This window comes from Heliangelus exortis, chromosome 6, assembly GCF_036169615.1.
Source record: "Heliangelus exortis chromosome 6, bHelExo1.hap1, whole genome shotgun sequence".
Lineage (NCBI taxonomy): Eukaryota > Metazoa > Chordata > Aves > Apodiformes > Trochilidae > Heliangelus > Heliangelus exortis.
Genome location: NC_092427.1, coordinates 6,566,030 through 6,576,724, shown reverse-complemented (window position 1 = coordinate 6,576,724; position 10,695 = coordinate 6,566,030). Strand labels below are relative to the sequence as shown.

At 36.0% G+C, this 10,695-nt stretch overlaps 1 protein-coding gene and 1 long non-coding RNA gene across 3 annotated transcripts in view; one reads left to right on the top strand and one right to left on the bottom strand.

The window, feature by feature from the left end:
- Positions 1-212: 212 nt before the first annotated feature.
- Positions 213-10,695, bottom strand: part of DARS1 (aspartyl-tRNA synthetase 1) — a 36,727-nt gene continuing 26,244 nt past the window's right edge. For both annotated transcript variants that reach the window (XM_071746459.1, XM_071746460.1), the window contains 9 exons: positions 8,657-8,768; positions 6,574-6,708; positions 5,304-5,451; positions 4,246-4,392; positions 4,083-4,125; positions 3,352-3,432; positions 2,599-2,710; positions 1,592-1,663; positions 213-847 (listed from right to left, as the gene is read on the bottom strand). In XM_071746459.1, coding sequence (XP_071602560.1) covers positions 756-847; positions 1,592-1,663; positions 2,599-2,710; positions 3,352-3,432; positions 4,083-4,125; positions 4,246-4,392; positions 5,304-5,451; positions 6,574-6,708; positions 8,657-8,768 — 942 coding nt within the window. In that variant the 3' untranslated portion in view covers positions 213-755. The remainder of the gene's footprint in view (positions 848-1,591; positions 1,664-2,598; positions 2,711-3,351; positions 3,433-4,082; positions 4,126-4,245; positions 4,393-5,303; positions 5,452-6,573; positions 6,709-8,656; positions 8,769-10,695) is intronic.
- Positions 5,962-6,484, top strand: LOC139797388 (uncharacterized). Its single transcript, XR_011726451.1, has 2 exons — positions 5,962-6,039; positions 6,336-6,484. It is a non-coding gene; the product is annotated as an uncharacterized lncRNA (long non-coding RNA).

The following is a 10,695-nucleotide window of genomic DNA, read 5'->3' as shown; positions in this document are numbered from 1 at the left end:
GTAAGTGTGTCTAACCTATCCATTCTCCAATAGTAACATAAAATAAAGAATAGGCCCATGACTTGTGTACAAATTTAACAAAAAAGAAAGGAAAAAATAAAATAAATAAACTTCAGACAGTTATCGCATTGTTAAGGAAAAAACCCCAATCAACAGTTATCAATTAATTATTATCTCGTGAGGATGTAAAGCAAAACCCAGTAAGACATATATTGTATCTAATTCACTTTGAGAGATTTATTGCAATCTATTTTCATAATTTCATATTAAGACTTTTTTTTTAAGGATGTTGTTCTTCTTACCTGCTTCCCTACCTGACACTCATGTAAATTAACAACTGACTGGTTTCCTCACAATTTTTAAATCAGAACCAGTTATTTTAGCTTTGAGCCAATTCTGTATTTCAGAATATTCAGTCCTGTTGGCCTATGTTAAAATTGTGTAATTTTATTAAAATGTTCAGAAACATGATACAATTTAATGTGACACTAGAATACCAATTCAAAGTATCACATTTTCATTAAAATCTGCACTGTTGCCAATACAAAGAGTCTTGAACTGTTAAAATATTTTCTTTTGAATAAACAGCTAAAGATAAAAAAAAATATTGTGGCACTTTAGGAAATGAGGTGGGTTTTTTTAATTGCATATTACAACGCTCAAATTAATACAGGTTCATCAGTAGTAGGGTACATCCTTGGAATTGTATCATATTTGCAGGACAAATCATCTCCAACTTTGAAATCCCACTGGTGTTAGGGTGTCAGGCGTTTGGGATCCCGTGGGAACATGGAGGTCTGGCGAACATTATGCAGCCCAAGGTACAGCATGGTTACTCTTTCCAGCCCTACAACAAACAAAAAAGAACCCACTGGTATAGTTTAGCCCTTTTTCCAAAATTCTTAAGAAGCTGAAGGTACAGCCAGCCTCATATGGGAGTGTGACTAAAGACTGAGAAGAACACATTAGCACAACTACAAAAAGAAGAAAAAAACCCAAATGAGGTATTTTTTTACACGCAGAGACTCCTGCCACGATGCAGACTTCATTTGGAACATGTATCAATAAGCAATGGTACCAGAGACTCAACCCTGTGCTGAATCACTCTGGACTTTTAAGAGATGAGGGAGGTGGGTAAAGGGGAGAGCTGATATCTTGAATACAACACCAGAAGTATGGCCCAGACCAGTCTCAGCAGTTTCAGGGTAAGAGATATTTAGTGCTGTGACTACCTGAAAAACCTGTAGTTGGAGAAATGTATCCCAAAATGGAGATTCAGCAATATGTGTACCCATTAAACTACATAATCAATATTGCACTGGTCACTGTGTTCTTCCTGAAATCTTGGAGGTTATGTGGAACATGGAATCCATGGGGGCTACATGTGCACCCCAGCCACACTGCAGTGAAGCCCAAATGTGTATCAGCTGTCAGACTCTGCCCTCCTATGATAGGTTTTCCATCTGACGCAGCCAGAAACCAGTGTTCATCAGTTCACCAGTGTTTCAGTGTTCAGAAACCAGCATCTCCTGTTTGGCTAGCACTGGGCCTGACCTCTGGGATATGGCATGAATAAAATACAGATACCTACCTATTCCACCACCTGCATGTGGAGGTGCACCAAAACGAAAGGAGTCGATGTAAGCCTTTATCTTCTCCAAATCTAGATACGAAAAAAAGATATATTTCTTACCTGCTAAATGAATGCACAGGCAAACATACAAGTGGGTAGAGGACTACAAACACAACAGAAAGTTTTCCATTCTAACTTACAAACTAACAGTAGAGTTTTACTCATTAAACAAGTTATCCAGGATTATCAAGAAATTTTAATGGTTTTGCTTTATAATTTTGTTAATAACTTATTTAGGGAAGAAATTCTAGAATTGAGTAATAACTAGGCCCAAATCGCAACTTACAGAAAATGGTGACTTCTTGAATGAACTGCTGTTAAAAAGTGAAGATTTATCAACTATTTTTCCATCTTGCTCTAGTGGAAACTACTCCTTTTTTGCTACTGCCTACCTACCGTTTCACTTTACCACTCACTGAAAGGATAACTTCAATCTACATTTTACTCTTGTGATCTCCACTCACTCTCTTACTCTACTCTTTTACTCTTCTACTGTAGCTGGCCTTGTACCTGCTGGGTCTTTTTTTTTTTTTTTTAATTTCACCACAGAAAACTTCCTGCTTATTTGCTCTCAGTTCAAGATTTAACAAGGACAGCCAAGACTTTGCTAGTAAAAAGTTTATGAGAAGTTTATGAGAGTACAGAGTCACAACTGAAGGGGACTTGTTTGTCTACCCTTGTTTTGTTGAAGGTATTCCCTGCATTACATTCTCTCTAAAGTCCTTGGAAACAATTCCTTTTCAGCAAGGTGTTGCTGGGAAACTAACTGTTTTCTTACTACCAGCACTCTAGAATAAAATGTTTGAACGGAATTAGATGGATTAACACTAAGCATGAAACAGTGCTGTGATTTTAGCATGACTGCCATATAACTAATTCTGCCCCAAATTCTTCCTCTAAAGCAAACAAATCCAATCATGATTTATATTCTTTTAAATTCAGATTCATGTTGCTTGACTTGTTACCAATGCCATGATGCTGGGCTCTTTCTGTCAGCAGCTGAGGATCATGAATTCTCTGAGCTCCAGACAAGATCTCTTCCCCTCTCATGAACATATCATAAGAGTTGGAGCTTTTCTGGAAAAACAAAGATGAGTTTATTTCCTCCCTACAGTTGCTCCATCCTTAGGTGGCAAATATGCATCTCAATAACTTCACTTTTGATATCCAAAGTTGTGCAGTGAGAGTGCAGTGTATCTGGAGTCTGAGTGGGAATCACAGCCCGTGGGCATCTCTCATTAGACTGCAGTTGGTGTAAAACAAATATAAATTCATCCACACACCCCTTGCAAAACCTTTAAACTTGCATTTACTTCTCCCAGGAGATGCTCTAAAAATATTTACCCCTGATTTAGGAATAAATTGTGGAATTTCTAACAATGGAAAAAACCATATTTTCTGTTAGTGTCTGTTGCCCTGGAAGAATCTTTTGCCTCTGCAGTGATGACAGCAGTGCTCTGACCATGGAGAGCCCTTCATAAATCCCTCCCAGTTTTAGCTAAATTTGTTTCTTTCTGGTATGTTTTCACTACTGAAGCATAACTGTAAACATTTTACAAATCATGTAACACTGACCTCATCTTGTTATTAGATACACATTGCAGAACAGAGGACACCAACAGACTCTATTTTGTCAGTTTATCCATACATGGAACAACTTAAACAACAACAACAACAACAAAAAAGAGACACTGACAACAACAAAGAATTTTACTTACAGGGTTTACTGGGTCTGGCATTGTATAAAAAGGCCTCACAGCAAGAGGATATTTGTCAAGAATATAGAAGTCTGTGTCATACTGAAAGAAGGTATTTTAAAACAGTTAGAACAAGAGAAAACTATGTAAAGAACAAACAACAAGAGGAAGACAAAACTGATGAAACTTTGAATAAAGATCTCCCAATAACTTCCCACAAATTTGTCAGTATTATCTGAAGAAATAAAAGTGGTGCATTATTATTCGGTTTTCCAATTTTATTTCTAGTGTAAACTTACAAATATTTAGTAAAATGCCTTGCTGTAGTAACAGGTTATTTTTTTGCTAAAGAGCTCACCTTTTCCTATAGATTTAATTAGAAGTTGGTTCAGAATTTTTTTGGTTTTTTAAGAGCTGTTTTTGGAACATATTATCCTGTTTGGTGTACTCAATGTAACGTATTATTAAACTATAAAAGATTGAAAATGGTCTGAAACGGCTTAATAACTATAAAGGCAAATCTGTCAGTAGATTTAATAAGAAGCAGCAAAATGGGAATGCAGTCAGACAATTAAAAAACGATTTTGCTAATAAAAAACTTCACAACTTCTGCGTGTTCTGAGATACTGTATTCTCAATCAGTGTGTAAAAAGTTGTTTTACATGAAGTAGGCATTTATACCAACCCAATGACCCCATGACATCAGGTTTCAGACTCAATAACTAATTTCTTTATTCTAAAATAATTGTTACCTTTTCCTTTACCAGGCGTCCCAGGAGTTTTTCATTAGGTGTGCTGGAAAAGATTATCACCATTAACATTAAGTGATTTTTAACCTGTACTGATTATATACTTCACAAAGATAGAAGACTTCTTTCAAAAGACTCTTTACAGATTTGTGTCTTTCCAAAATACCTCAGATCTTCTTCATCACCCATCTCAACACCAGCTTCTCTAAGCATGGCCACAGCTTCACAGTATTCCAGCCTCAGAGTTGGTTCCAAGAACTTGAATGGTTCACAAGGGAACTGCTTGCTTATTGTCTGAGTTTCAGTTTGGAATCTATGTAAGAGGAAACAAGAATAGAAGCAAAAATACAGAACAGTCAAGAAATGTACCCTTCTTGCATCTAATGACGATTTTGCAAAGTTAATACAATTTTGCCACAAGAGGTCCCTCTCGCAACATAAAGAACTGTGACAAAGCCACTTCTGGATAAATTCTGTGCAATCCTAATGAAATGTTTCATGTGTTAATGTATCTACCTCAATTATATACATGTTAATATTTTACTGTTATTTCTGCTTCATTCCTTTTGTAAGAAATTGTTCACTAGGTCAAATTTTCACAATAAAGACATAGAGAAATCACCCGTTTGATTTGTAATGTTTACCCGAGTTCTTCTTAGATTTGAGCAATATCCTATTTCAAATGTGAAAGAGAAATTTCCTTCTAGACAGACTGCTGGCAAGGTAGTCCAATCTATAAGCAAATAAAAACCACTTTGCAAAGTTCTGGTCTGCCTTTTTAATGAATTTAACTGTGAATAATGGAAAATATTCTTTCCTTTTTCCATGGCAGATATGCAGGCTATTACAATAATTCTGTTTCAGATAAATTTAGTGCCACTTTCTTAGTGGCACTAAAAGGACATGTAAAATTAATGATGGGTCATTTATATTAGTAAGTCCAAACAACACGGTTTCTCAGTGCAAGCTAGCATGCTCTAGGAGATACAACTTGGGCTAAAAATAGACAGTTCCTTGGCCTATGGCTCGAGTGAAGTTTAAAAGTCAGGCACAAAGAAATAGTTAGGAGCAAAGAAAAAATGTTTGTTTGGGAGTTCTGTTGTAAATCAGATTACTAGTGATTATATGACAAGCCGAGAATGAAATGCTCACCTATTTCATACCACAGTGCAAGAGATCTCAAACAAATGAAGTTGTTCATGTAATTGAAAATGCTCTTATTACCTTTCCTGAAGTCCCTTGAATATCTGCACCAAGGTATCTGCAATCTCATCTACTACTTCATGATAGTGATAGTTAAAAGCCATTTCAATATCCAGACCAACAAACTCAGTCAGGTGTCTGTGTGTATTGGAGTCCTCAGCTCTAAACACTGTAAAATTAAACAAGAGAAGTTCTAACTGTCCTGAAATTATATGTTTTGAAAAATAACACTGACAAACACATCAGCATTTGGATCAGGCAGACAATGCTGTCTTTAGACATGACAATTCTCATTGAAAAACAAAGAGAAAACTAGCTGCCTCAGAGCATCATTTATAATAACACTGACAGCCCTATTGTAGCTGTGGTACTCAAAGGTTACAAGATAGACAAGACTTGTAGAGGCAGTATCTCTTGTTAGACCAACAGACAGAAGAGGAAAAAACAGACAGGCTTTCAAGCACACAAGAAGTTTCAGATTTGAAAACTGTCTTTTCCAGAGGAAATGGACTTGTGCACATGTGTGTGTTCTGTTTTTTTTCAGATATATGAGCCTAATATAACCATGTCTTCTTATAAACCATGACTCATTTTGTTAGTAATTAAGAAGAATTTTGTGGTCTTCTGTGTTACCTGCATTTTTTTCTGTTTTTAATGAACTCTTACTGATTTCTTTTCCAGCATTTCCAGCTTATGTCTTTGAGGTCTTAGGAAAAAAATGCTGTTATTACTACCCAGAGAGGACACATCCTATCAGGTTTTGAGACAACATGAGACTGAAAATTATTGATTTTTTAATTATTTACTTACAGCCCAGTTAACAGTATACATTTTCTAAATAAAGTTGTTTTGTACATATACATAAGCAAGGGATAAGTATATGCTAATATGCAATGTGAAGTACATATATTTTAATTGCTTACTACTGGGCAGCTCAGGGCAACTACTGGGCATAATTACCAGGAAACTATGGCTTTAGTAACCACAGTGTTGTTCCATGTTTACTAACTTCATCATAGTATTAATTTCCAGCTCTGTTCTTCCTCCTTACAGAACAGCAGGCACAGGAGAAGAGTGCTACACCCTTATGTCAGCATTTTAGTTTTGTTCCAGTAACTTCTCTGTCAACATTACTCTCATCAGTCACCCCAACTGAAATTTGTGTTAAGTGAAACTATATTAAGTGAAACCCTTCAAAGCTTCCAGTGTGCACATTATCTTATTTGTACCACAGCTGCTAAAAGCCATTACTGCACAGTTCACACTTAGGATAAACCAGTGCTTTTCTTACCTGGCCCAACACAAAAAACCTTTTCAAAGTCAGCACATATGCACATCTGCTTGTACAGCTGTGGGGACTGAGCCAGGTAGGCACTGCTTTTGAAGTATGATACAGTAAACACATTGGCTCCTCCTTCACTGGCAGCTGAAAAGCAAATGCTTGCAGTGATTATTAAAATAAAAATGAAAAAAAAAAATCAGAGGTAGACTGACAGACTATGAGTCTTGTATTTAGACATAAGATTTTTCTTCAAAGAATATTAGAGGAAAAAGATACATTTGCACCCATCATTACTAAGGGAAGATTTGCAGCTGTCACACATTGTCTTGCCAATTTGCAAATTTAGGTGGGGTAGTTCAAAATGTTACTGTTCCCAGCTGTCCTCAGTGAGAGCAGCAGGGAATACATTCTTGTACCACCACATCTACTTGCAACCCAACATTTCAGTGGAAACCAATCTTTATCAGTGACATAGGCTTCCAGGGGTTAACTGCAGAGCCCAAGATGAAAGTGCATATCCTGTTTTGCCAGATCATCCTCTCTAACTGGAGACATAAATGTCTCTCAGAACCAAAACCAGATTTACCAGTAGACACCTGCAAAGGTGTAAAGCTATTTCTCATTTTGAGGCAGTTTTCATAGAAGGTTACCTTGAGAGAACAGGAACCAAGAACACATGCATTTCAATCTCCTACTACAAACTGCCTACCAAAACTATCAGCTGAGTCACTTTGCCTTTTCATTTCCCAGAGTGTGATAAGAGAGTTACAGTTGCCTAATGCTAACAAAAGCTTGCCAGAGTGAAAGAGTAGCTTTTGGAAAGTTCTCTTGTCAAGATAACCCTAGGTAAAATTCTTGGTGTTATTATTACTATTACTACTAACCATTCCACTGAGACTGGTTCTTTTCTTTCATTATCACTATTCCCACTGAAGCAGCTTCAGAGAATATTTACAGTTCTTTTTGAATACAGACAGCTTTCAAAATCTCAAATATTAGAAGAGCTAAAATATTTAAGTTTGAAGTTTTGTAAGGATGGCATTGACTTAAATTAGTTATTTTTACAAAATATAGTCTCATTTAAACAATAGGATGCTTGGTTGCTTGCCTTCCATGGTACACTGCACAGTAAGAATAGCACACTTCCTTAAAGGTCCTACATAAATAAACTGCTTGGGAGTTTTTAGTACTTCATACTGTTTCAGCTGTCTCTGCAGGAAAAGTTACCTAATCCTACATTACAATGATACTTTCCATGTTGAAAAAATAGTTGGTTATATGTATTTTGTTAAAACAATATTTTTACCTAAATCAAGAGCTGTCTTCAAATGCATAAATACAGAAGTAAAAAATCCAGCAGGCAAAATGTAGGCATATAAAGAATACACATACAATGTGAATAACACATATATTCTGCCCTACATTTTCTGTGCTCTGTCTTAGTGACAACAACAAAACCTCAAAGAACACCAGTAAGATGGAAGAAAAACATCCATCACTAAATCACGGCATTTGACTTTTAGAAAGCAATACAGCAAGATCAAGAGAAATATAAGCAAAATATACATTTCCAGATGGTTAGCCAGGCTGAAGCTGTTATGCCACAGTTGCAGAAAAATCATCTACCACGTTCTAGTCAGCCACATGTGCTCACTGCTGAAGAAGTGACATATTGTATATAATAGCATCATCTTTTATACCATGATATGTTTGTTGTAACTTCCTTATGATGAAAGTTGCTTTTAATCTAAATTACAGTGGTGGGTTTTTTTTTACACTGGGAATTAAATTGGCAGTGCTCAGCATTAAGAACACTGATGTGAAGAACAGTGCTATGATTAGACATCTGTATTTAACCAAATTAAAGCTTTAAATGCACTGTAGAGAAAATAAATCAGGGTATATCCAATATTTGTCTTGTCATTCTCTTAACATCCAAAATCAGAAGAAAAGTAAAGCATAACTTTGATACATTCTAGAAAAAATTTGCTGTGTTGCATCTAAATTAGAAATAGAACTTTTAAAAGAAAAACTTCGTAATTTTTGACAGAAATGAAGCAGACTTGTAGCTGCTGGATCACATGTACAATACCTGAAATGATTTTAGGAGTCTGAATTTCCACAAATCCCTTGCGAATAAGAGTTTCTCGGAAAAGCTGACAAATACCAGACTGAAGACAGAAGATTGCCTGACTAGTGGAGGTCTAGAAAAAGAAGATAAAACAATGGATCTTAAGTTAGTTTTTCCTGACTCTGTTACTTTTTCTGGAAAGCTGGAAGGATGAATCTTTTTTCTTAGGAACATCTGATTATTGTATTTGCCTAAACAGAGAAAAGTGCAAACCAGTAATTGTTTATTACACAAGAAGTAACAGCAAAGGAAACAAGAAAAACTCCTCATTTCAATTTATGGCAGGTTCAGTTATAAGAGAGGCACTATGGTCAACTCTGCATTTAAATAACCACTAATTTATGCAATGTGGTTCTGCAAATAAAGATTTTATAGTAAGAAATTGAATTAAAACCCTAAACCTATTAAAAAGCTTTCAGCAAATGGAAATAGAAGAGCTGCAGTAACACACAGTGCATGATAAAAGCAAAGCCCTCGGTAACTTACCTAAGGTAGAAATGTTTGTGTCTATTAAAGACCCAATTATGATGTTATTAATATAAAAACACAGCCAACTATTAACCATGTGTAACACTGCCACAATCAGAAGCCAAGGTCCAACCCCCCACCATTTAAAACAGTCTACATAGCACCTGATCATATGAACAGCATTTGTCTTTTTAAAATTTACTCCTAAAGTACACTGAGCTGAAAATAAAAGTGTATTTAGCTGAACAGATCATCATCTTTTTGGTTATGCACATGACACAGTCAAGCTGGTGAGCAGATACCTACACTAAATGTTCTTGTAACACTCTTGGGCGTAAGTTTGAAGGAAAAAAAAAAAAAAAGCCTTAGCAAATGCTGAAAACACTCCAAAACGTCAGCACTGAATCCATATCTGATTTCGTACTTGCAGCCTTTAAGGCCTGACAGCTAACAACCTAGAAGCAGCTAAAAAACCTAACAGACTCTTACAAACAATGAAGAGAACAGCTCTTTACGACGATCTGCGTCACAGCACTGTTTACTTCTCCTTTCTGAAAGGTACCCAACTTTTCAGTTAGGGTAAGAACAGCCTTGTGGGCTTTTTCACATGACTCCTACCAAACCACAAAACAAAAAACCCCCAACCAAAACACTATATAAGCACCCAGACAGACAGTCAGTAGGTAGGTACAGTGAAAGAAGGCTACATCCATCATCTCGGCAAGATAAAGATATCACTTCACTGAAGAAAAAAGACAAAAAAGAAAACTGTAATATTACTGCACGTGTGTAGTAATTTGGAGTTATTTGCAATTTTTGCTGATCAATAAAATATCTTGGGAGTGTAAGTGCTTGAGAATAGTAAATAATATGTAGCAGTTCTCACTGTCTGATACCATTAACCACAGCCACTACTCCCACCACTTTCAAAATGAAGGAAATGAGGTTTTCAGCAACAGTTACAAAAGTACCCTCAAACTCTTTCACTTTTTTTACACCACTCTCTCAGAAACAGACATATGCTAAGACTTAGAACTACGTTCTGGGCATAATTAGGCAGCACCATATCAAAACACCAGGATGATACAAAGGAATTTATCCATTTATTTATTTTCTTCCAAAAGATGACAACTTCAACAGTCACTTATGGTTTTATCAATGCAGTTTTTTTATAAACTAGACAAAATTCTTAAGAGACAAAATTACTAGCATTTATTTAAAGTGGGTTAGCAACAATGCCTTCTCTATTTATCTGATAAGCCAACACTAGCTTCATGTCAGAGCAGGTAACACTGCAGTTCTAAGATATACAGTCCCAGGAAAAAGAAAAATGGTTGCTAAACCCAAACTGAAAGCAACTACATGGACCTAAAAGTGTGCACAGAAACACAGCCAGTCAGTATCTAACACAGTTCTCCACTAACAGTACTTTGTCCAGTAGTAACTCCTAATTTCAGTGAGGATGCAGAGCACTCGTCTTCCTAATCCCATCTACAATGTTACATTATGCTTAAAAACCACTATTTATGAAA